General features: G+C 41.8%; 1 protein-coding gene and 1 long non-coding RNA gene across 5 annotated transcripts in view; both read left to right on the forward strand.

Moving 5' to 3' along the window:
- LANCL2 (LanC like glutathione S-transferase 2) overlaps positions 1 to 27,256 on the forward strand; it is a 60,431-nt gene that overhangs the window by 12,944 nt on the left and 20,231 nt on the right. For 2 of the 4 annotated variants that reach the window (XM_035253458.3, XM_078342465.1), the window contains exons 2-7: positions 761 to 946; positions 9,052 to 9,169; positions 15,924 to 16,131; positions 17,705 to 17,852; positions 19,204 to 19,350; positions 26,963 to 27,145. In XM_035253458.3, the coding sequence (XP_035109349.3) occupies positions 9,109 to 9,169; positions 15,924 to 16,131; positions 17,705 to 17,852; positions 19,204 to 19,350; positions 26,963 to 27,145 (747 nt within the window). In that variant the 5' untranslated portion in view covers positions 761 to 946; positions 9,052 to 9,108. The remainder of the gene's footprint in view (positions 1 to 760; positions 947 to 9,051; positions 9,170 to 15,923; positions 16,132 to 17,704; positions 17,853 to 19,203; positions 19,351 to 26,962; positions 27,146 to 27,256) is intronic. The other 2 variants (XM_035253455.3, XM_035253456.3) reach the window with 1 other exon arrangement.
- Positions 4,966 to 8,210, forward strand: LOC144578334 (uncharacterized). Its single transcript, XR_013523889.1, has 2 exons — positions 4,966 to 6,534; positions 6,916 to 8,210. It is a non-coding gene; the product is annotated as an uncharacterized LOC144578334 (long non-coding RNA).

The following is a 27,256-nucleotide window of genomic DNA, read 5'->3' on the forward strand; positions in this document are numbered from 1 at the left end:
TGTATGTATATATGTATATGCACGTGTGTGTATATATATATAAAATACCATTATTAAATGAGGCAAACCTGTTAAAATTTCTCCTGGTACAGTAATCTCCATCAAATGTAAATAGAATTACAGCATAATAAATTTTCTTTGTTCATGAGAATTTGGTTCCAGTACAAACAAATTAGAAGCCTCTTTTATGGGAAATATGAAAAGGGAAACTAAAAAGTAGCTATGGCAAAGGGCGGAGAAATGAATAGTTTTTGCAATGAAATTTTGGCAAATTGGAGGAAGCGATCGTTAAATCTTAAAATTATACTCCAGTAGCATTTATGAGGAGTGAAGGGTTAATAGCACATGCCTTGGAATTAGGTTATCATGATAAACTAAGACTGCATATGAGTATGCATTAGGCCTGGAAAACTCAACTTAGAGGTACTTTAATCAGCAGGCAGCAGGGGAAAAAAATTAGAGAAGTTCTTTCTTTATCATGAAAATAACCTTCTAGGACCTCCTAGAAGACTTGCACTTAGGTCTCATTGTCATGTGGCCACCTTTGTGCATAACGGGACCTGGAAAACTAAGTGTCTTTTTTGGGGCTGGATGCCCTGCTATTCTGAATATAATCAGATTTCTGTTTACAAGAAAGAAGGGTATGGGGACTAGATATGGACTAGGAACTACCTTATGGGTTCTGCCACCGCAGGTGTTAAAGAGGTATCCCCCATTTATTCCTTCTCATGCAAATGATTCTGCATCTCTTTGATTACAGTAGAAACCAATGGTCAAGACACAGGAGGCTTAAGTTACTAACATGGAGTCAAAAAGATCTTAAGAAGTTGGATGGAGAACAGACAGTTACTCTTTTTGGTGCATTCATTAACAGAAGCAAAGTTAAATACATTTACAAGCACATCACCCAAACCACAGGAAATGGCAAATCCGGAAAGCATTGCTAGTAAGCAAAGATTGTTAAGTGAATGTGTTTGTCTAGTTAACTCATTGTAACACCTTTAAGGTGGGTGAAATATTGATACTGTGTTCTTTGGTGTGCCATCTTTATCATTATGTTTATGTGAGTGTAATTACAAAGATTTTCATGAAGCTTTCCTTGGCCTTAGATTTCTAACTTAACTTTTGCTATAAGGAAAGGCATTTTACCACCATGGTTGAATAGGAATTATTGTACATTACTTTGAATAACATTTAATGAAAAGATAGAATTTTGAAAGCTAATGCTGTATTTTAGTCACTTAATAGAATTTGTTGTCTTGCCCACCTATTTTAATCTTGGGCAACTAATAGATATAATGTCAAAGGGGAAAGTCATATTCAGTACCTGTATTATAGCAAAAATTTATACTTGTAAATATCCACGTTTAAAACCTCTTTGGCACAGTTGATTGTTTTAAAATAGATTTGCCCATCTCTGAATGCTCACCGATTACTTTCAAAGACTTAAAAATATAGGCGGGCGCAGTGGCTTACGCCTGTAATTCCAGCACTTTGGGAGGCCGAGGTGGGTGGATCACAAGGTCAGGAGATCAAGACCATCCTGGCCAACAGAGTGAAAACCTGTCTCTACTAAAATATAAAAAAATTAGCTGGGCATGGATACACGCACTTGTAGTCCCAGGTACCTTGGAGGCTGAGGCAGGGGAATCGCTTGAATTCAGGAAGCGAAGGTTGCAGTGAGCTGAGATTGCACCACTGCATTCCAGCCTGGGAGTACTGATTGGTTGGATCCTAGATGAAATCATAGGTGGTCAAAGAGGGTTTTTCTTGCTGTCTTCTGTTCCCAGGTGGGATCACAGAACTGGTTGAGCCAGATTATCAGCCTGGATGGCTCCAGCTGGTACATCAGAATGCAGGTTCTCAAAAAATATCTCAAGCACCATTCTTAGGTTTTACAATAGTGATGTTATCCTGAGGAGCAACTGGGGAGGTTTGGAATCTTGTGGCTTCTGGTTGCATAACTCCTACACCATAATTTCTAATCTTGTGGCTAATTTGTTAGTCTTACAAAGACAGTCTGGTCCCTAGGCAAGAAGGGGGTTTGTTTTGGGAAAGGGCTTTTATCTTTGTTTCAAAGTTAAACCATAAATGAAATTCCTCTTGGCCAGCACGGTGGCTCATGCCTGTAATCCCAGAATTTTGGGAGGCCAAGGTGGGTGGACCACTTGAGGTCAGGTCCAGACCAGCCTGGCCAACATGGCAAAACCCCTTCTCTACTAAAAATACAAAACATTTATCTGGATGTGGTGGATATGGCTCTGATGACTGGAGGAACCAGGAACCAGGGTCCTTTGTCTTGCACCGATTTAGAAAAAACGATATGGACACATGTGGAGTGGTTTTAAGGAGCAGACAGTTTAATAGGCAAGAAAGAAGGAAGAAGCTTCCCTTTACAGAGACAGAGAGAGGGAGGCTCCAAGCAAAGAGAGGAAACCCGGTATGTGGTGGGTAGGGAGGAATGGTCGGTTATATTGGGAGGCTGGAGGAGGTGGTGTCTGATTTACATGGGACCCAGGGGATTGATTTGACCGGGTATGTCATTTACATAGCCCTCGAAATAACTGGGCGGCCCACCCTTGCCTTTTAATATGCAAATGTGGGCCACTGTGATGTCCTCCATAGGTGGAGATATCTGGGGACAGCATGTTGGGTAGACCTAGTTTTGAATTCACATTAGCATATCAGTACTTGCCAGCCTGGCCCTTCAAGCTGTTTTTCTGCTAGAAAAGAAACATTTCTGGAGCTGCATTTATTACAAGAAAAAAAACCTTACCAAGGACCCTTTATCCTATCTGAATAAAATAATTTCTTAATGATTCCTATAACAGTGGCATGCATCTGTAATCCTAGTTATTGGGGAGGCTGAGGCAGGAGAATCGCTTGAATCTGGGAGGTGGAGTTTGCAGTGAGCTCAGAAAGCACCACTACACTCCAGCCTGGGCAAGAGAGTGGGATTCCATCTCAAAAAATGTGTGTGTGTGTGTGTGTGTGTGTGTGTGTATACATATATATGGATTTTATATATATGTGTATATATATAAACTTATATGGAGTGTGTGTGTGTAAAAATTATTCTCAAAGTTAGTTCAGCCAGCACCCAGGAATGAACAAGGACAGCTTGGAGGTTAGAAGCAAGATAGAGTCTTTCAGGTCAGATCCCTTTCACTGTCATGATTTTCATTTTTGCAGGCGTGGTTTCAAGAGGAAAGAGAGAATTAGTAATTAGCGAACTTGAAAATAGATCAATAGAAATTATCCAGTGTGCAAAATAGAAAAAAATAATGAAGGGTAAAAAAAAGGCAGGGCTTCAGGGGCCTATTAATTATGTCAAACCATCCAGCTGTTGGTAAATAGAATCATAGAAGGGAAGCAGAGAAAGAGTGGGATAGAAAAAGTATTTGAAGAAATAATGGTTGAGAATTTTATACATTCAGTGAAAGTTAGAAATTTATAGATGTAGAATGCCCCCAAGAACACCAAGAGGAATATACACAAAGAAGCCCAAATCAAGACAAATGTAAAGAGTACATTTTGATAGGAGCAGAGGAAAAACAACACATTATATACAGGGAATTTCTCTGATGACTGATTTCTCATTAGAAATCATGGAGATGGGGAGAATGAAATAACATGAAAGTCCTGAAAGAAACCATTATCCAGAATTCTTTATTCATTGAAAATATCCTTTAAGAATGAAGGCAAATTAAGACATTTTAAGATTAAAACACTACCATGTAAAATAATTTGTTATATCAGACCAGGCATGAATGCTCACGCCTGTAACCCCAGCGCTTAGCATTGTAGAGGCAGGAGGATTGCTTGAGCCCAGGCGTTTGAGACCAGCCTGGGCAACATAGCAAAACCTCATCTCTACAAAAAAATAACAAAAATTAGCTTGGCATGGTGGCACACACCTATGGTTCCTGTTACTCGGTAGGCTATGGCAGGAGAATCGCTTGAACCTGGGAGGCAGAAATTGCAATGAGCCAACATCATGCCATTGCACTCCAGCCTGGGTGACAGGAGTGAAACCCTGTTTCAAAAAAAAGCAACAGAGGTTGATATCTGATGGAGACTGTCGTGGGTGAGTGGCCACTATCTGGGCTGATGGCATGGCGGTACAAGAAATTACCAAGACAGTCGTAAATACAGAAAGGCAGATTTATTAGAGAAAGAAGGAAAAGACATTGCAAGGACGTGACAGGCAGACCAGTGAAGAGAAGCTGACTATAAGGAAACAGAGGATTGCTGGAGCTTTTATAAAATGGTGCTATGGGATTTGCTGGAGAGCTTTGTGCAGTATCAATAATGCCAAGGCTGCAGTGAGCTAACTGTAGGTGTCTGCTCATATGTTGAGCACAGGAGAGGTGAATGTTCTGGACCCTGACGAAAGGCAGACTTTAGCTTATTATTATTATTATTTTTTGCTTCCCATTGCTCCCACCAGCATGACTTCCTTTTTCTAATTAGGACTCCACATTTCCCCCATGACAGAGCAACAATGAGAGATCTTTGGCATGTGGAGGAAGGTCTCATCTACCAACTGCTTCCTGCTGACCAGGTTGTAGAGCTGGCCCTACTTAGGATTATTAGTTGGTCAAGAAGTTACACAGGTTATTGTTTTGGATTGTGGGACGTAGTATATTGGACCTTACTGGAAGAAGGGACTCGTTAGAGGGGGGATTATGTTAAGATGAAATTCGTGTTCAGCTGAATCCTGGGGATATTCGTAAAGGTAGCCGCCATTATTGGGGAGTGATTCTTAGGTCATCTGCAGCATTATTTGCAGGTGAATCTTACGAACTCTAGAAGATAAAAATTTGGGTTTTTTTTAAAAGCCAGTTCCAAAAAGGCAAAGAAAGACCTTTTGCAGTGTGACTTTTTTCTGATGGGTGTCAACTTAGTTAATTTGGAAGTTAAACTTGATGAAAAAGTGTTTGAATTTAATTAGACACAGGAAGGGTGTGTTTAGGGTTAGGAGGTTATGAGTATAGCAGGGGAACACATGACTCACAGGAACAGCATGAGACTTTTTGATTACATTCAGAACTTAGATAAATATCAAGAAAAGCCAGGAGTACAGAATTATGTTAGAGGAAAACATTGGTTAATGTTGACCTTCAAGATGAAACATTTTAGCATCAGGCCACAATAACAGGACTGAAGGAAAAAGTTACAGGAGCTGATAAAGACTGAAGAAGAGAGTTACTATCCTAGGCCTTTTCCAAGGGAGAAAAAGCTGAAGACAGTGGGACACAGAAAATGTTGTACTTCAGAGATATGATTCTGAGGATTTTTTTTTTTAAATTTTTATAAAATTCTAAGAAAAACATGTTGCAATTTTATTAAGAGCAGATTAATACCTTAAGAAAACCTTATTTTAACATTGAGGATTAATGTTAGAAAGACTATACAAAATTCCTTTTATAGATTCTCCTTCATGAACATTTGCTTTCTTTTTTTTTTTAAATTCACAGGCAAGCAAGTAAGTTGCCTGCGTGCCCCCCAACATTTTCATGACTTACACAGACCATATATGACATGCTTGGACTTTCTGGCTTGTTCTAAACATCTTTTTTTGTTTGTTTTTTTACAACTGGTTATCTTACTTTAAGATAAAAATTTACCATTACAAGATTCTTTCTTGTATAAAATTTCTTTTTATAACGTTCCTTAATAAAAATACTTCTTTTCCTTTTCTTCTTTTAACTTTCAGTGAGTTTTCAATGTTTATATATTAGTTGGGCTGTAAATAATGAGTTTTATCTTAGCACCAGCAACTTAGTAACCGAAAATTTAAAGCAGTCAGGAAACAAAGAGGGGAAGAGAGCTTTAGAAGACTCTACTTTAAACTCTACGTTGCACGTTAACCATTAGAGCTCTGAATTTCTCTTGTAGCTTGCCCATCAGTTTAAAACGTGCACAAAAATGGACCATAATATGTAACCAGCTGGAGTTTTAAAGAGAATAACAAAATCAGGGGTTAGGATGCTTTTTTTCTCTTTTAAGCCTAGACCCCTTGATTGAACAGATAAAGAGAAAAAAAGAAGAAAGGAATGGGCTGGGCATGGTGGCTCACACCTGAAATTCCAGCATTTTGGGAGGTGGTGGCAGGTGGATCACTTGAGGCCAGGAGTTTGAGACCAGGCTGGCCAACATGGTGAAACCCTCTCTCTACTAAAAATACAAAGGTTAGCCATATGTGGTGGTGCATGCCTGTAATCCCAGCTATTTGGAAGACTGAGGCACAAGAATGGCTTGAACCCAGGAGGCAGAGGCTGCAGTGAGCCAAGATGGTGCCACTGTACTCCTTTCTGGGCAACAGAGGAAGACTGTTTAAAAAGAAAGGAAAAGAGAAGAAAGGAATGGAGAAGAAAGAGTTAAGCTTTACAGGAGAGCTTATAAGCGTGGGGCCAGCCCCTTTACTACTTTCCTTTATTGCTTTATCCCCTCAGTCAGGGAGAGCCTTGGCACTCCAGACCTACATGGTGTGAGATGAGTTTTTCCTGCCTCCTGAAGTCACCACTTAAGGTGAGCTGTTTTCAGCCAGAGCAGAGAGCCCCTTCAGCTCAAGGCTTTCAGGGATTGGGATTCCGTCCTGGGAGCCCTTTGGTCCTCGGACCTCGGCAGTGGCAGAGGGCACAAGTTGGGTGGGGCTTTTTGTGTTTATTTCATTGGGGGCAGTTTGCCTTTGAGTATCCTGGCCTTCTGCACTGGTAGCAGTCCTTTGGAGGAGTATCTTCAGGGAAACCTGGAGGGACCTGGGGGCTTTATAACAGCCAACAGTTCAGCCTGCCTCTGCCTCTTGTTTCTGTGTTTTTCTTTCTTTTCTTTTTTTTTCCTTTTTGTCCTCCTTATTCTGCTTTTGGTTATAAAAGACTGAAGAAGCAAATTTGTTGATTTTCTGCATAGGAGCCATGCTGTATTACACAAGAAAGTTAGACATTTCTTTCTGAGGATCGAGGGCTTGAATTCATTCCAGTTTTAAAAAAATATAGCCTAGAGGTGAGTCTGCAGGAATAGATGGGGTTTGTTCCACAGTGAGACTGGAAAATGCGCCACTCAGGGCTAATTGAACCGCACTTTCTCTTAGGGCATCCTGCCAATGAAAAGGGTTCTGCTCATGTCCACTGACGGACTCTAAGACTATCAGAGTAAATTAACAAAGACCTAACTGTAAGCTACACAAGAGATGCACTTTAAATAAAAAGAGGAAGGTTGAAAGTGAATGGATGGCCAAGTAAGCAAGTAGTGGGCATCCGAAAACTTGGTGACTATGTGTGAAATGTCCCATAAATTAGCTCTTAGGACGAGCAGATAAAGAGGGTGTTCGGTTTTGATGCTTATGTTAATTAATTTTGTCCTGAATGTAGCGAAAGGTTTTTGGATCAGGAATTTCCTGTTTACCTGACAGCAAATAACCAGTGGGCAATTCCTGGGTCCCAGTTCTTACCTGTGGTGCAATGCAGTGCAGGCAGGGTCTGATGTCCTTCATCAGCAAAGCCTGTATTGTGGATAAGGAAAGTAAATGTTCTGCGCTTTTTATAAAAGAGGAAAAGGCAGTTAGATAGCAGTATCTTTCTTTAATCTTTTCATAATGTCCATAATTCTCTGTATGGAAAAGATGAACCCATTGTCTTCAGTTTTACAAGTCAGAAATGTCTCCTGGTTCTGGGGCCTTAAACACTCTGAAATGTAAACATGCACATCCAGGGTTAAGGAAACCTTTCTGGAGTTCACACTGCACACCTTTGCTCCTAAGGCTTACTTTTAGTCAAGAATCTCAAATTTCAGTAGAATTTTTCCTGAAAGTCCTAATTGTGCAGAAACCTGAAAGTATTTTCTCTACAGTCTCACAGAAGGACATTTCATTGTGAAAATGAGTCAGTTTGTCAGGAAGCCATAATAGTCATTAATTTGTCTGTGCCTAATAATAGAACTTCAAAATACATGAAAGCAAAAAGAGAGAGAGAGTTAATGGGAGAAATAAACTGTTCCGTAATCACAACGGGAGATTTTAATACCTCCTGAGCAATTGATTGAGCAAGTAGATTTTTAAAAGTCAACAAAGGTGGACTGGGCGCAGTGGCTCACGCTAGTAATTGTAGCACTTTGGGAGGCCAAAGCCAGTGGATCACCTGAGGTCAGTTATTTGAGACCATCCTGCCCAACATGGTGAAACCCCGTCTCTACTAAAAATACAAAAATTAGCCTGGCGCGGTGGCAGGAGCTTGTAATCCCAGCTATTCAGGAGGCTGAGGCAGGAGAATTGTGTGAACCCAGGAGAGGGGGAGGTTACAGTGAGCCAAGATGGTGTCATTGCACTCCAGCCTGGGAGACAAGAGCTAAACTCCATCTCAAAAAAAGAAAAAATCAGCAAAGGTTGGAAAGATCTTAACAACACTATCAGTTACATCATTTAAGGATGTTGCATACTTCTCTTGGGAAAGACTACCAGCGATGAATAAGAATACCAGTTTTGTTTGCTCTTAGTAGCCTTGGGACATAATTCTTTCTGTAGTATTCTTTTTTAATCTGGAAGGAAAACCACAGTACTTGTTTTTATTTGCATTTCATTAATCACTGAGTGATTGAATTTTTTTTTGCATATGGTTATTTTCTTTTGTATGAGGAATTTAATAATTTGGGGTGTAATTATGTATTTTTGCTTATTGTTGATTTATAGCTTATATTGTATGTATTTCCCCTTTGTCATTAATTTTTAAACCTTCTTTCTGATGTTCTTTATCTTATAGAGGTTGAAATATTTGTATAGTTAAATCCATCCTTTTTTATTTTCTGTTTTTTTAAAATTCTTTGATTTCTGCAAGTTATCTTTTTGTGATTCTGCTTATGAGTTATAGTTTAGCTAGGATATCTCATTTTTTAAAAAGTAACCTTATAAAAACCAAGGTAGACTCCAACCAGTGATGCACTGAGGAAAGTAACTTTTGTCTGTTATGTTTGTATAATTTAGACTTTAAAGTATTTATTACAACATTGTCCCATGCTTGTGCAATTAAAGTTATCTCTTCTTTTGGATCTCAGATCATTCATAATTTCATAAGACGGATCCAGACCAAAATTAAAGATCTTTTACAGCAAATGGAAGAAGGGCTGAAGACAGCTGATCCCCATGACTGCTCTGCTTATACTGGCTGGACAGGTGAGACTGTGGGGTCTAAGTCACTGCTTCTTAGATGAGATATAAGACCTGACTTTGAAATTTTCTTCTTTTTTAAAATGCTAAAGATTTGGCTGGGCACGATGGCTGACACTTGTAATCACAGCACTTTGGGAGGCCAAGTCGGGCAGATCACCTGATGTCAGGGGTTCAAGAACAGCCTGGCCAACATGGTGAAACCCCATCTCTTCTAAAAATAGAAAAATTAGCCAGACGTGGTGGTCGGAATCTATAATCTCAGCTACTTGGGAGTCTGAGGCAGGAGAATAGCTTGAACCCAGGAAGCAGAGGTTGCAGAGAGCCAGGATTGTGCCACTGCTACCTGGGCCACAGAGCAAGGCTCCATCTCAAATAAAATAAAATAAAATGGTAAAAATTTATACCTTTTTTTTTTGAGACAGAATCTCACTCTGTTGCCAGGGCTAGAGTATAGTGGTGCAATCACAGTTCTCTGCTGCCCTGACCTCCTGGGTTCCAGCCATCCTTTTGCTTCAGCCTCCTATGTAGATGGGACCACAGGCACGTGCCACCTCATCTGGCTAATTTTTTTATGTTTTTGTAAAGATGGAGTCTCACTATGTTGCCCAGGTTGGTCTCAAATTCCTAAGCTCAAGAGATCCTCCTGCCTCAGCCTCCCAAAATGCTAGAATTACAGGCGTGAGCCACCATGCCTGACTGATTTTATGCCTTCTAATTGAAGTCTTGGTCTGTGTCTTCAATGATGAGATTATTTGGAATTTTATTTCTAAAGAAATGGCCTTCTACCTGAAGTTTGAACTTTTATATCTAGTGTGTTATATATTTTTTATATATTTATGTAAATAAATAACATCAGGTTATTTATTTAACCTAATATATAGCTGTCTGTGAAAATGTGTAACTGTCAAGAGCAAACTTGCCCTAGGGTCAGTTTTAAAGCATTCTTTGCTGCTCTGGTCATTGTGACAGGCTGTGGTTTCTCTGTTCTGTGATACAAACTATCTACCCTACTGCCTGTACTTATTTGATTCATTTGTGCACATAATTTTTTTTTTATTTTAATGATAGCAGTTAAACAACCAGTAATACACCTCACATCAAAAAGTGTAATTAAAAAATTAACTTGCTTTAACTAACCTTTGCATTCTTATTATTTTGCCAGGTACCCAGAATATTTTAGTAACTGTTTGGGGAGTAGAAAGAAAATAAAAGATGACCTTGTTCTCAGGGATTAGATGAAAGTCTGACTAAATTCCTAATGACAATTTAGATACACATTTAGAATGATTTCTTGCTGGATTCTTATAGTTTAATTAATAAACAGCATAGACCAGGGTGGTGGCTCAAGCCTGTAATCCAAGGCACTTTGGGAGGCAAAGAGGGCAGATCACTTGAGACCGGCCTGGGCAACATGGTAAAACCTGTCCCTACTAAAAATACAAAAATTAGCTGGGTGTGGTGGCGTGTGCTTATAGTTCCAGCTACTGGGAAGGCTGACTTATAAACCCAGAAAGACATGGAGCCAGTTCATTTATAGGGCCAAAGCTATTTCAAGGGTAATACAATTAGGTAATTGTGGTTAACCTGAATTAAAATACAAAGAATAAGTGTATTTTGGAAGGAAAATAGCATCGCTATTAGTTGCACAGTTTCCCCAAGATGCCTTTTATTTACAGCTTTTTCACTTGTTGAAAAAGGGTTTCTAAACCCCTGATTATTAGGTCCCAAACTGGCTGTGGATCAGAATTACCAAGAGAGCTTTGTAAGAAACTACAGTTCTTAGCCTCCAGCCCAGAACAGTTACATTAGGAACTCTAGATGGGGCTTCCAGAAATCAGTATTGCTTGAAAATTTGACTGGCTTAAAAAAAAAATCCCTAGCTGTTGCTGTCTTTGGGAATCATCATGGAAGTATTTAGTTTCAGTAATTTAAATGAATAGGGTTTAGGGGTTCAGGTAGATGTATGCAATCTACCTAGACCCATACCTCCCCTAAACTGTGTGTACAACATAAGAAGTGGGCTGGGCACAGTGGCTTACACCTGTAATCCCAGCACTTTGGGAGACAGAGGTGGGAGGATGGTTTCAGGCCAGGGGTTTGAGACCAGCCTAAGCAACATAGGAGGACCTCGTCACTACAAAAATAAAAATTAGCTAGGTGCACTGGTAAACACCTATAGTCCCAACTACTCAGGAGGCTGAGGCAGGAGTATGGCTCAAGGCCAGGAGGTCGTGGCTGCAGTGAGCCATGACTGTGCTGCTGTACTCCAGCCTGGGTGACAGAGTGAGACCCTGTCTCAACAAAAGAAAATGGAAGAAGAATAAATGAAGCACCCACAACTTATCCCTTTAACAAAATTTTGAGAAAGAGAAAACACACAATTCATGTTGGGTAAAAAACCAGCAGCATTCAGAACCAGTGTAGAGAGCCACTGTGTGGGCGAGGAAGCATAGTTCCAGGCGTGGCCAAATCTCCCTGACTACACCCATCCTTCCAGAATCAGATTCCGGGCGGAGTGGGCACCAGCCTCAGTGGGAACTTTTGTGGGCATATCTGAGTGCCGAGCAGGCAGGCAGTGCCAGGAGAAGCCGGGAATAAAGGCATGGAAAGTGCACAGGGAATGTGGTTGGAGAGCTGTAGAACAGGCATGACTTACAGGGTGGCGGGGTTAGCTTGCAAGATGGAGCAGCACCCTTGCTGGCCCCACTGATGGTCTAGGAAAGAAAGGAAGCAGCAGCGACGGGCACTTCTGAAACAAGGAAGGGTCTGAGAGTCAGGAGATCTGGTCACCAGAATTCCCATGTTAAATACACTGTTATCACTTAGCAAGAGGACACCGTTGGGAAAAAAATTGGGAAAGCTACCCTAATCACTTTCCCTTTCCAGGGATTTGTCCTGTTAATCGTTCATATAGAAAAATTCAATTTTAAGAAAAAACATAATTATTGTATCCATAATATAAGGAAGAAAAAGAAAAATCAACATTTCTCAATGGAAGGAGAAAATGCACAAGGAAAATGTCACTATAAGGTGGAGACAAATTGGCAGTACTTTCAGCATTCATTTTGTAACTTAGCTAAGCAGTGAGTTCACAAAGCAGAGGTAAAGGAACTCAGAGAAGAGATGGCTAGACAATAAGAGCGTGTGAAATAAGAATTGACAGACGAGGCCAGGCCCGGTGGCTCATGCCTATAATCCCAGCACTTTGGGAGGCTGAGGCAGGTGGATCACGAGGTCAAGAGATCAAGACCATCCTGGTCAACAAGGTGAAACCCCGTCTCTATTAAAAATAAAAGAATTAGCTGGGCATGGTGGTGTGCGCCTGTAGTCCCAACTACTCGGGAGGCTGAGGCAGGAGAACTGCTTGAACCCAGAAGGCAGAGGTTGCGGTGAGCCGAGTGTGCCATTGCACTCCAGTCTGGGTGACAACAGCGAAACTCCGTCTCAAAAAAAAAAAAAAAAAAAAAAAATTGACGAAGAAAAGAAATTTAAGGAAAAGACAAAATTATTTCAGAAATGAGACCAAAGTGCAAGGAGCCAAAGAAAGAGCTGATCCCACAGAAAGCAGAGGGCAAAGTGTCCTCCTTGTCTAGGAAGGCTTTAATAAATGCTCGCTTAATAAGTAAGTGACTAAATGAAACTAAAAGAAAAAGAAACAAAGATTCGGTCTTCCATTCTAGCATGTAAGGAGTTTAGAAGTTGGTGTTGCATCCTAGCAAATAAGAGGCTGAACAAAGTGAAAACTTGACAGCTCTTAGCTCTGTCAGAGAAGTGAGGTCACGGGGGCAAACTGCTGCACCAAAAACTGGCAAAACCGGTGGATACCAAGAATTAGCATTGTGCATCGCTTCACATTGTGGATGCGTTCTGAGAAACGCATCATTGGGCAGTTTCATTATGCAGACATCATAGAGGTGCTCACACACACCTAGATTGTGTAGCCAGCTACACATCCTGATGCTCTATGATACAGCCTGTTGCTCTAGGCTGCAAAGCTGTACAGCATTACTGCACTGAATACTGTAGCAATTGTAACACAATGGTGTTTTTGTATCTAAACACAGCTAAACGTAGAAAAGGTATAGAAAAACATGCTATTGTGATTATGTTCTGTGGGAGTGAGTATGCAGTTTGTTGTTGGCCAATCCCGTATGCCCATGTGACCACACAGCTAACAGGAGCAGCAGGCACTGTGGGAACCAGTGCTAGGGCAGGAGACTGAAATGCTAATGATGAATTGCAGGGGCTCAGTGTGGACAAGCCAGAGAGACAAAACTCCATGGGGACCCAGTCATAGGGGCTCGCACACTTTTGTAAATTTTACCTCTAGGAGCTCCACCAGGTCTTCATGGAATCCACAAGACCCATACCTCCCCTAAACTGTGCGTACAGTTTAAGAAGAAGATGGCACAGTGGCTCATACCTGTAATCCCAGCACTTTGGGAGACAGAGGTGGATGGTCTGAGGCCAGGAGTTTGAGACCAGCCTGGGCAACACAGCAAGACCCAATCTCTACAAAAATAAAAATTAAAAAAAAAATTAGCTGGGTGCAGTAGTAAACGCCTGTAGTCCCAACTACTCATGAGGCTGAGGCAGGAGGTCGAGGCTGCAGTGAATGTCAGAGAAAACTCCCCTCGTGCTTCTTGTAGGTTCGGGGGGAAGGAACCATACTGAATTCCATCAGAGCCTTCGGTTCTTGACAAGGCCTGCCGTCAGGAGAAACTGCTTTACCAGAGCCTCTCCTGCAAGTGGTTTATTGCAGCCCCGCCTACCCGGAGCAAAGGAGTTGCCCAGCTCCAGCTGGCTGTAGCTTTCAGCATTGGGAAAGGGAGATAATCAGCTGCAGCTCCCACTAGTCATCCTAGCCAACTGAGGGCGTGGGGATGGGAAGCACTGGTGTAGTTCACAGTCCAAAGGCACAGGCTGGCCTGAAGGTTGAGCCTGCTCACAGGTGCACGCTCCCCAGAACCTCCCACCACATCCCTAAGGCCTGTTCACTGCAGCTCCTTTTACCTAGTGCACCGTGTGCACCTGCCAACGAGAAATGACAAAGCATCATGACCTTTTTTGTTTTTTACTTTACCTGTTGTCATTTACTTTAAAATACTGAAGCATTAAGTATATGTAACTACTGGTTTTTAGGTTCATAGGTTTACCAGATTAGCATCATATTTTTAGAGATTTCTGAGTCAATCAGGGAATACTCATTTCTAAGCCTTTATAGTGATTATTATGTTTAAAATTTATAGGTATTTAACTTTTACTGTTTCCTATATGCTTATATGTTTCGAATACAGAAAACATCACTCAAGGAGATGATAAGCAACTCATGCAGAAGAATATTTTTCAGAGCTTCCAAATATGCAACTTTCATATCTGTTTGACTCAGCATCTTTAAAGAAATGGATAATGGTGAAAGACTTCAAAAAGTGTTAAGGAATAATTTGAAAGAGAAGTGATATACCCTGAATTGAAGAATCAAAGAAAGAAGCAGCTAGATATTTAGATAAATTTAAAAAGCAAAATTAAAAATAAAAAATCAGAGTAGGATATTAGACAAAGACTAGAATATTGAAGAACCTCAGCTTAAATATGAAGGAAATGTTTCGTTTGGCCTTTTCATCAGCATATCATCTCTGTCAATACTTATAAAAGACTTTAGTAAATGCATATTTATACTGATTCTTTTTTATTTTTTAACTTAGCTGTCATATTGTCTTCTCAAACCCAGACATAAGAATATGCTTCATTAAGAAGCCATATAGGCCCTTCTCTGACGATTCTCGGATTCATTTGAAGATCTGAGTCTGTTCTTTATCTAGAATGGAAAGGTTGGTGGGTGACGAACCACCCATGCCCTTTGTACTGGTCATCTTGCTCTGTACCATGTGACTGCCCCAGAAATGGCAAGTTCACTCACCAGTTGGTTGGTCCTTTGGAGGGTTGTTCACTAAAGAACATTGAAAAATTGGGAAAAATAGGCCAGGCGCGGTGGCTCACGCCTGTAATCCCAGCACTCTGGGAGGCCGAGGCGGGTGGATCATGAGGTCAAGATACTGAGACCATCCTGGTCAACATGGTGAAACCCCGTCTCTACTAAAAATACAAAAAATTAGCTGGGCGTGGCAGCGCGTGCCTGTAATCCCAGCTACTTGGGAGGCTGAGGCAGGAAAATTGCCTGAACCCAGGAGGCAGAGGTTGCGGTGAGCTGAGATCGAACCATTGCACTCCAGCCTGGGTAAAGAGCGAAACTCCGTCTAAAAACAAAAGAAAAGAAAAATTGGGAAAAATAGAATTGGGAAAATTTGGGAAAAAATAGGAAGAAGGTATAAAGTTCAGAAAATAATGATTTGGGATAACATAGGAGAAATGGTTTTATGAGAAGTAAAAGTAGATCCAAGTTAGCCAGAGGTACAAGGGAGAATGAATATAACCTTGGAATGAATGAAAATTAACTGCCAATAAGTAGGAAGTGATGGATCTTCCCTTGCCTGTAAGAGGTATTAAATCACTGTGCCAGGACAAGTAGCAAGATAACATGTACAAACTTGGTTTCTGTTCTTTACTCTCTGATTTCTCTGTCCTAGTTTTGTTTATTCCTTTTTAAGAAATGTATGATATGTATTGTTTTGGTGTTACCCCTTTGGAAACATAAGATTTATGTAGAAGAAGGTATTTTGTGTAATTACAAATAATGTCCTGAAGATAAAAGGAAAAGATAATAATGCTTTTCTTTCGGGGTGGGAAATTATTCCAGGCATAGCCCTTTTATACCTGCAGTTGTACCGGGTCACATGTGACCAGACCTACCTGCTCCGGTCCTTGGATTATGTAAAAAGAACACTTCGGAATCTGAATGGCCGCAGGGTCACCTTCCTCTGTGGGGATGCCGGGCCCCTGGCTGTTGGAGCTGTGATTTATCACAAACTCAGAAGTGACTGTGAGTCCCAGGAATGCATCACAAAGTGAGTTTTAGAACTGGAAACATTTTCTCCCAATTCTCAGTGGAAGCTTTTGCTGTTGAAAGATATTCAAAAAGGAAATTATTCTTTAGTTCATCCATTGTTGTAAACAGATTTCTCCAAAATGTTAATCTTGAGCATAATGGTGGGATCATATGCACTCTTTTTATCCAAGCATGTGTGTGCAGTAGTTGTGGGAGGAATAAATATGTTTCTTTGAGTCATTTTAACCATCTTTCATAAGCAATTTTTGGTTCCCTTCAGTGCATGAAAATCAGCTTACATGCTTTAGATTCACCATAATAACGAAACTGATCTTAGGGTCAACCTTTAAGTAACTAACTAGATATGCTAATGATGGAACAATTAGGGAATGTAAGCTTTTATTGCACCTATTGGATTACACTCTTTCTTTTTTTTTTTTTTTTTTGGGACGGAATTTTGCTTGTTACCCAGGCTGGAGTGCAATGGCGTGATTTCGGCTCACCACAACTTCCACCTCCTGGGTTCAGGCAATTCTCCTGCCTCAGCCTCCTGAGTAGCTGGTATTACAGGCACGTGCCACCATGCCCAGCTAATTTTTTGTATTTTTAGTAGAGACGGGGTTTCACCATGTTGACCGGGATAGTCTCGATCTCTTGACCTCGTGATCCACCGCCTTGGCCTCCCAAAGTGCTGGGAGTTTTTACACTTTTTCTTGAAGAAACAGAAATGAGGGCTCATTCCTAGGGTCTGGTAGAGTATCTGGCACGTGCTAGTCAGTTAATGTTTGTTGAAAGACAGAATAACTTCTGGGTATGGCGGCATGCCCTTGTAGGTCCATTAACTTGGGACGCTGAGGCAGGCGGATTGCTTGAGCTCGGGAGTTCAAGGCTGCGGTGAGCCATCATCCTGCCACTGCATACCAGCCTGGGCAAGAGAGCAATACTCTGTCTCTAAAGAAAAAGAAAGAAAAAGACAGAATGACAATCTAATTCCCAAGCATTGGTGACATATACAATACCTTTTCTTTTTTTTCTGAGACAGAGTTTCATTCTTGTTGCCCAGGCTGGAGTGCAATGATGTGATCTTGGCTCACTGCAACCTCTACCTCCTGGCTTCAAGCAATTCTCCTGCCTCAGCCTCCTAAGTAGCCGGGATTACAGGCATGCATCACCACACCCAGCTAATTTTGTATTTTTGGTAGACATGTAGGTCAGGCTGGTCTTGAACTCCTGACCTCAGGTGATCTACCAGCCTCGGCCTCCCAAAGTGCTAGGATTATAGGCGTGAGCCACTGTGCCCAGCCTATAGTGCCATTTTTATTTAAATTTTAAATCACTTTATTTCTGGATTTCAAAATAAAATTTTACGGTTTAAAATAGATGTAAAGGTAGAAAATAACAGAAAGATGTTTGATTTTTAATTTTGACATTCAAAAGGGGACTAGTGAGTTGGAGATGTTTTATTTCTGTATTTGGAAGTATTTTTTAAAATCATAGTTTTAAACTTGAAATAAATAACAGGGTAAATGTTTCAGGAAGAAGTACTTTAGACTTCTCCCCTGGGAAAAAAATGAATTTTTCTTGTTGGTTAGACTTTTACAGCTCCAGAAAGCGGTTGTCTGCCAAGAATCAGACCTTCCTGATGAGCTGCTTTATGGACGGGCAGGTTATCTGTATGCCTTACTGTACCTGAACACGGAGATAGGTCCAGGCACTGTGTGTCAGTCAGCTATTAAAGAGGTACTGTGGGATATGGGCAACTGTGGGCATCTCTGTCATTCAAACCTATTTGCTAGCACTGAGTTACGTTAATGGCTGGACTCTGCTTCTAGGTAGCATTACTTTTTTAAAGCAACTCATTAAAAATAACAAATAGCCTGGTTTTTTTTTTCTAGGGACATTAACAAAAAAATCTTTCGTCTTTTATTAATTCATCTGTTTTTACTGGAACTAAACAGCAGCAGCTTTAGAAAGTTAGAATGTTTATTTCTCTTTCCTGAGATGTCTGAGCATTTCAGGCTGGTACGAATGGGGACCAGCTTCTTCTGTCTCATTCTACCTTATCCTAGGGGCATACCCTTATTTGCAGGACCAAAGCTAGTTAGCCCCTCAGCCTATGAAGGGAAGAGGAGGTGGAGGCGACACAGCTTCCTTGTTAGAGACTCCGTCTCCAAGTTGCCCACTTTACTTCTGCTCCCATCCCAGTGCCAGAACTTCACCAAGCGTCTGTGTTCAGCTGTCTCTAACTAGGAGGCGAGATGCCCAGCTAAAACTTGGAATACTTTCCCAGAAAGGATGAGAGGAGATAGACATGAGGAAACAGTCATCCCAGACATGATATTCTTTTGATCTAACTGAAATCCTTCATGCCACAGCAGAAGTCATATCATTAGCCTTTCATAAATAAAGCAGTTCCTCTAGCCTTTCCCAGTAGGTGTATGTGCTGCTCTTTTTGGAAAAATACTGCAGCTACGGAGCAACTAAGAAATCCGGGCCGGGCGTGGTTGCTCACGCCTGTAATCCTAGCACTTTGGGGGGCCGAGGTGGGGGGATTGCCTGAGCTCAGGAGTTCCAGACCAGCCTGGGCAAACGGGGAAGCCCCATCTCTACAAAAAATACAAAAGAGTAAGTCAGGTGTGGTGGCGTGCACCTGTAATCCCAGCTACTCGGGAGGCTGAGGTGGAGAATTGCTTGAACCCAGGAGGTGGAGATTGCAGTGAGACCAGATTGCACCACTGCACTCCAGCCTGGGCAACAGAGCAAGACTCCGTCTCCAAAAAAAAAAAAAAAAAAATCCAGAACAGTTTTTATAAGAAGTTTTTTTGATTTTTGGCTGACTTTTTATACAAAGAACTTTTTATTTCTTAGACTTAATATCTTTTCCTACTCTGACATTGGCTTGTGATTTCTTTCTGCCCACATTTATTAACTTATAAAATAAATATAACTATATTAGCTGCTAACTGCTTAAAGACTTAGATTAAGTTTTCTGTCTGTCTCTGTATATGTCATATATATGACATACTGTTAATTAGACTGCAACAGGGTACATATACAGTTTTAGATTGATGCCGTCTCTTTATCTCTGTAGGTAGTTAATGCTATTATTGAATCGGGTAAGACTTTGTCAAGGGAAGAAAGAAAAACGGAACGCTGCCCACTGCTGTACCAGTGGCACCGGAAGCAGTATGTTGGAGCAGCCCATGGCATGGCTGGAATCTACTATATGTTAATGCAGGTAGGTAAGAATATTCTTCAACACTATAGCATATTTGATCAAACATGAAATGGGAAATGAATCCTGCATGCAAACAAAGTAGGCCGGATTGAAATACCTTACTTTGAATCTCAGATGCTTAACTCTGCCTCATAAACCACAGGCAGTAGAATTCTAAGAGTGCGGTGAGTTCCTGAGTGTATTTGGTGTGGAGTCTTGTAGCAGACTAGTTGTCTCTTGTACACTTTTCTTCTGTGCTTGTCCTCCTGCTGATTGCAGTAGGAACTCTTAATGGAAAAAAATTTTCAGGGAGCAACAGGGCCTGCAGAACCCAACTGAGGCAGGGACTTTGTTATGTCCCGATAACCTTGCTTGCTGTCAGTGATCTTTATATTTTTAATGAGTTTATTGCTGTGGTTATGATCTTGTCTCTCAGTCATCCCTGACACCTATTAAGTACTGACTTTTCTATGAGGCCGGTAGAGACCCTACACTAAGCACTGCTTCAGCCTGTGCTTGGCATAGGCCTAGGGCTTCTGCCTAGCCTGTGGCCTAGGTTGTCTTCTCTGCCAGGCATGCCGCCACCGCCGCTGCCTCCTCCTCCTCCTCCTCCTCCACTGCTGCTGCCTCTCCTCCCGCTCTCCCTCTTCCTCCTCCTGCTCTCCCTCTTCCTCCTCTCCTCCCTCCTCCCCCCTTCCTCCTCCCCCCACCACTGCTGACTGTTCCCTCCCACCTTCTCCCCACTCTTTCCTCCTCTCCTTCTTCTTTTAAATTAAACCTTTCTTTATTCTACAAAATTACAGAACTAGTAAGTCAGTCAAGTGATATGGATTAAAATTTAGATATCTTAGACTGGAAAACCCATATATTACTTTTAAAAATTTTACTTCAGATCCTTTTTATGTCTAACCTACTACATCATGTTCCTATGCACTAAAGGAAACTAGGAAATACATATCTACACAGGACTAAAACTTTCTCTTTGTCTAGTTATTATTTGTCTTTGTTGATTGTTTTAGAAAGTAAAACATGCATATAATTCAATTTGTGAATTTTCTTTTCTTACTTTCTTTTTTTTTTTTTTTTTGAGACAGGGTCTCGGTTTGTTGCCCAGGCTGGAGTGCAGTGGTGCGATCTCGGCCCACTGCAACCTCTGTCTGGGTTCAAGCCATTCTCTTGCCTTAGCTTCTCGAGTAGCTGGGATTACAGGCATACACCACCACATCTGGCTAATTTTTGTATTTTTAGTAGCGATGAGGTTTTGCCATGTTGGCCAGGCTGGTCTTGAACTCGAGACCTCAGGTGATCCACCCACCTTGGCCTCCCAAAATACTGGGATTACAGGCATGTGAATTTTCTTCATGATGCAAGTACACGCTTCCAAAGTATCCAGAATCCCACACCTTATTTAAAAATGGCTCTGTTATTCTCAGCAGCTAGAGTTTGTACGTGTGTTAGGGTTCTCCAGAGAAGCAACCAGTAGGAGATAAACATTATATATAAGATGGGATTTACAGGAATTGGCTCATGCAACTATGGAGGCCAAGAAGCCCCATGATCTGTCATCTGCAGGTGGGAGACCCAGGAATGCCAGGGCTGTAACTCTACTCTGAGTCAGAAGACAGACCCACAGTAGCCAAACCCCAGGTCAAGGGCAGGAGGAGACTGTTCCTCTAGTTGAAGCTGGAAGGCAGGATGGAGCTGATAGATGTTTTCTTTCTCTGCCTTTGGTTCTGTTCAGGCCTTGGATGGTTTGGATGAGGCACACCCACATTGGGGAGGAGCATCTGCCTGACAGTCCACCATTCAATGTTAATCTCATCTGGAAACACTCTTAGAGACACAACCAGACACCATGTTTAATTTGACACATAAAAGTAACTATCATAGTGTATTCTCAGTTTTCCCATAAAAATGTTTTAACAGTTGTTCAGGAACTTTTTTTTTTTTTTTTCAGACAGGGTCTCACTCTGTTGCCCAGGCTAGAATGCAGTGGCACAATCTCGGGTCACTGCAAACTCCATCTCCCGGGTTCATGTGATTCTCCTGCCTCAGCCTCCAGAGTAACTGGGATTACAGGCCTCTGCCACCACACCTGGCTGGAAGTTTTTTTTTTAATGCAAGTTGTCATAGGGGAACATAGTAATATAAGAACCATGTCAGTGTGGTTCATGTGTTTAGGCTGATTTGCTTTACATTAGGGACTTCCTGGGGAGGAATACAAATTGTAAAATTTTCCACTGATGTGCTTTTAAAGGGAAGAACGTGGAACACTATGTAGTGAGTATTTGACTTAGAGAATGACCCAGGTTTTCTTTCAAGATCCTTAGACAGTGGCATGGTGGAACCTGCTGGGGAGCTGCCTGATCTCTTCCCTGCTGCACGGGTCATGGCGGTTGTCAGTGCAGAATGAGGGTTCAGAAATGTGGAAAGGAGGGCTTTGTTTCTCATACTGGGTTGCAGCCTGCAGGGTGGCTGTTCTGATGGCTGATAATCATAGCTTTGGGCTAGAAACCAAAAACAGATCTTCTGAAGGAGTGGAAAGGGAGCAGGAATGCATGCCGAGCCACGTGGCTGAATGTCTATGCTTCGTGAGCTGCAGGAGGAGTGGATCTTTGCGAGAGGGGAAGTGTATGCCTGCACAGTTGACCTTCATGCTCCTTCTTGGGACCCATGTTCAGAAAATGGCGGCATGAGTGGGATCCGAGGGTAGTGTTTTCTGCCCTCTACTTGAAAAGGTGAAACAGGAACAAAAACCTTTCCCTGGGTGTCCTCCTTAGGCTGCCAGAGCCTCCCTGGCACCTTCTCAGGAACAAGTGCTGGCTGCTTGGGTTGTTGAAACCACAGAAGGTGGGAGAGCAGTCAGGCGGTTGTTGCTGCCCTTGGGGAGTCTGCTGAAAGGGCTGGTACCCACTTCACGCTTAGGGTGGAAAGCCTCATGGGGTGAGCACAGGAGGGGCGGAGTGAGGTGAGCCCCACCTCTTAGCCCATCATGACCGGGAGTTTAGCTTCATGGTTGCCTCTAAGTTCCCAACTCACTGAGCAGACCCTTGGCCAAGAAAGGGTCTGCTCAGTGAGTTGGGGACTGAGAGTCTGATTTTTATTTCTCATTTTCTAGTAGTTTAGCTGTATAAAAGTAGTGTTTCCACTGGACGGTGTCGTTTGGAAGGCTGTCAGAACAATATATGCAGAAATTCTCAGAATAGGGCTAAACAGAACTCCACTTTCATGTTAGCCGAGTAAAAACAGTGTTCTTGAAAATCATCTCAAAACAACTGGAAAAACAACAAAACAGAAACCGAAGTTCATTGATGAAGCTGCAGGACATCTGGAGCTCCAGCTGCAAACCTGTGAACTGAAGCAAGCCAGAGAATGACAGCTGACCTGCGGGGACGGAAGATGGTGTCACTGCCTGAGGGGGAATGATAGCTGACCTGCCGGAATGGAAGATGGCGTCAGTAGGTGACGGGAGAGTGCCCACGAGAAGCAAGCCAGTTTGTTCTACAGAACCCTGGAACTCAGGACAGGAAAGTGCCATGTCCCCAGCAGGCGGTGCCATGCATGTGCGTGGGGGGTGCTCTGGCACAGGAGGCTTCTTTGAACATGCATAGCAGTTGGACCTCCGTGAGCACCTGCACCCAATGCAGGGAGGGAACTGCTTATCCTTCCACTCCTGCTGGAGACTAAAGGAGCTAGGTCTGGAAAACCTGACCGGACTCTTTCAGTTCAGCAAAGCTAGATGTAGAAGACAGATGGAGTGAAGCACAGAACTAGAAAGAGGGGGCGGAAGTGAGTGTCCCTGGTCCAGGGTGAGACTGCCCCTCAGGCACCGTCAGCCTCAAGCACCGTCACTTCTTCCTCACCCTCAAGGGGCAGCACACCTCCACCCTACTCGGAACTTGAACTCTTTTTTCTGGAGAAACAACTGGCTCAGAGAAAAGTTTCATAGGCACAGATATTTGAAAGCCCCCATTAAAAAGTTAGTCTGCCATCTGGGATGGTTAATTTTATGTGTCAACTTGGCTGAGCCCTGGTGCCCAGACATGTGGTCAGACATTATTCTGGTTGTTTCTATGAGGGTGTTTTTGAATGAGATTTATATTTAAGTGGGTGGACTTTGAGTGAAGCCAGCTGCCCCATAGGTCGAGGGGGCCTTGTCCTGTCAGTTGAAGGTCTGACTATAACAAAAGGCTGGACCCCCAGGCAAGAGAGGATTCTCCAGCACTCTGCCTTCAGATTCCAGCTGTAGCTCCTTCCTGAATCTCCAGCCTGCTGCCCGGCCCCCCCACCACTACCACCGGCAGTTTGTGGACTCCTGAAGCCTCTGCAACCAGTTCCTTGAAGTGGACTTCTTTACATTTACACATCCCATTGGTCTGCTTCTTTGGAGACCCCTGGCAGTCCCCCATCCAGCCAGCCTTCAGTGATTGCCACTGATCTGCAGCCCCTCCTGTGCACCGAGGGCAGCCAGGAGCTGTGCCTTGTGCGTGAGCACAGACCAGTAGCTGGAGATGAACAGACCTGGAAGAAAAGCCCCAGCTTGAAAGACAGAGACCTGAACAAGTAGGAATAAGAACAAAGGAAAGGCAGGGAAGTGGAAGAAAGCTTCGAAGAAGAAATAATTCATACTTAATATATTCAGGGAACTAAGAGAAGCTATTGCCTCCAAGAAACAAACATTTGAGGGAACAAGAGGGAGCTCTTGAAAATAAGAAATATGATAGCTGAATTTTTAATTCATGAAAATGTTTGAAAATCAAAGTCAAATATCTTAGAAAGCAGGCAGAACTAGACAATGGCAGAGGAAAACGTAAGAAAATAATAGGATTAATCCAGGAGGTCCAGTATCTGACTAGTGGGAGACCTAGGGAGGGAGGAAAAGAACACAAGGATATGTTCTAGAAATGAGGGAGATAGCTGCGTACTGGAAAGACCCAGCAGGTTCCTACATAGTGAGTGGAGACAGGCAAATCCACATCATGTCCATTATTGTGAAAGCTTAAGGTAAGGGATAAGGAGACAGAGCTTAACTTTAGAGAGGAAGAAACAGGTTATGTACAAAGTCCAAAAATGGCACTGGACTTTGCAACAGTTTCACTGATGCTAAAAGATACATGGAAATGACTTCCAAGTTTTGAGTAAAAATGAACTCCAACATTGTGTTCTGTCCAGAAAGTTACTAATTAAATGTGGAGTAGAGCAAAGACTGTTTAAAACATCAGTCCCCCAAATTTAATTACCCTGTATTCCATCTCCGGAAGCTGCTGGAGTGTGGTGTCTTGCCACAACAAGGGAGCATTCTAAGAAAGGATCAGATCCAGGGAAGAGGGGATCCCGTACAAGGGAGGGGAGCAGAATCCCCAGGGAGTTGGCATGTGGAAGACCCAGGACTGCAGTGGCACAGAAGACCTGGATAGCAGCCGATTATGGAGAGTCACCTCCAGGGGAAACAAAGTCATAGTAGATTTGATCATGTGGAAAATCATATTGAGAGACTTTTTACGGAGCTGTTGGTGGGTATGAGAAAGCTTAGGTACTGGTTTAAAGAAAACTAAGCAAGTAAAAAGTGAGAAAGTTGCTCCAGGAAAAACTAAAAGGTGTAAAAGAATATCTGTAATTCAGTGTATTTCCTGTTTCAGGAGCAAACAGTATTTGCATATTACAGTCTATAAAGAACACAGGAATATGGATGTAACTAAAAATGATGACCAGAATGAAATTCTCTTGGGAAGATTAGAGGAAGGAAAGTGTCTGTCATCTGCCACAAGGGGAGGCCTAAAATCAGTAACTCAGGGCACAGGCATGCATGTACTGTTTGGACATACCACTGAAATATGAAGAAGTGGTTAACAGACACCGCAACCAAAGGGAACTCAGTTGTGTCCTACGAAGGACACGGGCTGTTGGTCTTTGAGATAAGCTCTTCAACAGTTTTTGACTTTTTAAACCTGTATGAAAGTAATTTGTACTGTGTAGCCTTTTGGAAATACATTTCATGACCTATAGTTTTTAAAAAGCTAATACATTCTTTAAGTGTGTATCAGGAAAAACACCTGAAGATTTTCTAGTGAGTAAATATAGTTGTATTTCGGTGAAGTTTGGAAGTATTGATATTCATTAAATGATCTTTCCTTCATTTTTAATAAAATTGTTTTTGTTGAAGAAATTAGGTTTTTATTTTGTTCTGTAGGAGATGTCATGTTGTAGACTTTGATGCTAATGGAATGATGAGAATTTAAAGCAATACTGTATTTTATTTTCATTATGAGAGTATTCTACATCACCCCTGAAATTTGCCACTAAAGCCAAATGAAAAATCGGTGGCCGGAGACGGGTTCTCTCTCTCAGGCTTTACCAATATGCAGATTTATGTCATGTTAACATGTCACTTTAAGACATTGTTTGGTATTAGGTCACCCTAAGACGTTCTGTGGCGCTAATATTCACCTAACACATTTGTGTGTTGCTCACCTATCACTCTAAAGATGCCATGTGTTGCTAATGTGTCACCCTGAAGACTTCATGTGACATTAAGCTGTTACCTTAAGACGTGCAGTGGTGCTAATATGTCACCCTAAGACATTGTGTAGTGCTAACCTGTCACTCTAAAGATGTCATATAGTGCTAATGTGTCACCCTAAAGATAAGTGGCATTGACATGTCACTCTAAGGATGTCATGTGGTGCCGATGTGTTGCCCTAAAGACATGTGGGTTTAACATGTCACCCTAAGATGTTCTGTGGTGCTAACCTGTCATTCTAAGGATATCATGTGCTAACATGTCACCTTAAGACATTGTGTGATACTAACATATCATTCTAAGGGCATTGTGTGGCAGTAGCATGTCACCCTAAGATGCTCACTTAGCCCAGCCTTGTCATCTTACTCCTCACCAGGTTTTTCATGGGAATCTGTACAGTAACTTGAGACTCTTTGAATGTTTTGTACTTTTAAAAAAACAATGCCTCAAAATTAGCAAATACTTTGAAGAGTGTTTTTAGTCTTAGTCTCTGTAGTAAAAACTTTAACACAAACTCAGTAAATTCTAGTAGGTAACATTTAATGAGTGCCTTCATTTAGTAAAAGCCAGTATTGCCACAAATTGTTGGATGAAGGAGTGAGGTGTGCATTTTTTTTCTTACAAACACCTTAGGAGTTGAGTACTATGATTATCCTATTTTAGAGATAAAGAAACTGAGGTTAAATAATTTGGCTGAGTAACAAAGCCAGTATATAGATTTGGGAAAAGAGTGGGTACCGGCTTTTTAGGAGGCGTGAGCCACATGGAAGGAAATCAAGTATTCACTTTTTAACAAAGTAAATCAATGAAACAAAACCTACTTACTCCTAGGTTCACTTGCCATTCAGTCATTTCCTTTACTACTTTCTAGGAGGGTGGTCCTAATCCACCAGAGAGACAGAATACATTATAACATTAAGATATTTTAGAAGGATTTCAAAAAGTTGAAACAAGTTTTGCCTAAATCTTCAATGAGCCGATATTTGAATTCTAATTTTATGTGCTCTTTAGTTTTCCATGTAATTTATGTTTTATTATGTTAGCCATGATACAATTATTAAAAGAAATAACTTCAGAAAAAATAACTTGTGTTTTATTTTTGTTTGTTTAAAGCCAGCAGCGAAAGTGGACCAAGAAACCTTGACAGAAATGGTGAAACCCAGTATTGATTACGTGCGCCACAAAAAATTTCGATCTGGGAATTACCCATCGTCATTAAGCAATGAAACTGACCGGCTGGTGCACTGGTGCCACGGCGCCCCAGGGGTCATCCACATGCTCATGCAGGCGTACAAGGTCAGTGCTTTCGCCGTCACAGCCATCCCCTTTGCAGGGAGCCAGGTTTCACCACCAGGTTTTCGGTTTGGGTTTGGTAAGGCCATTTGACTGTACACTAAAAAGCTTTTA

The sequence above is a fragment of the Callithrix jacchus genome, chromosome 11 (genome assembly GCF_049354715.1).
Source record: "Callithrix jacchus isolate 240 chromosome 11, calJac240_pri, whole genome shotgun sequence".
Taxonomy (NCBI): domain Eukaryota; kingdom Metazoa; phylum Chordata; class Mammalia; order Primates; family Cebidae; genus Callithrix; species Callithrix jacchus.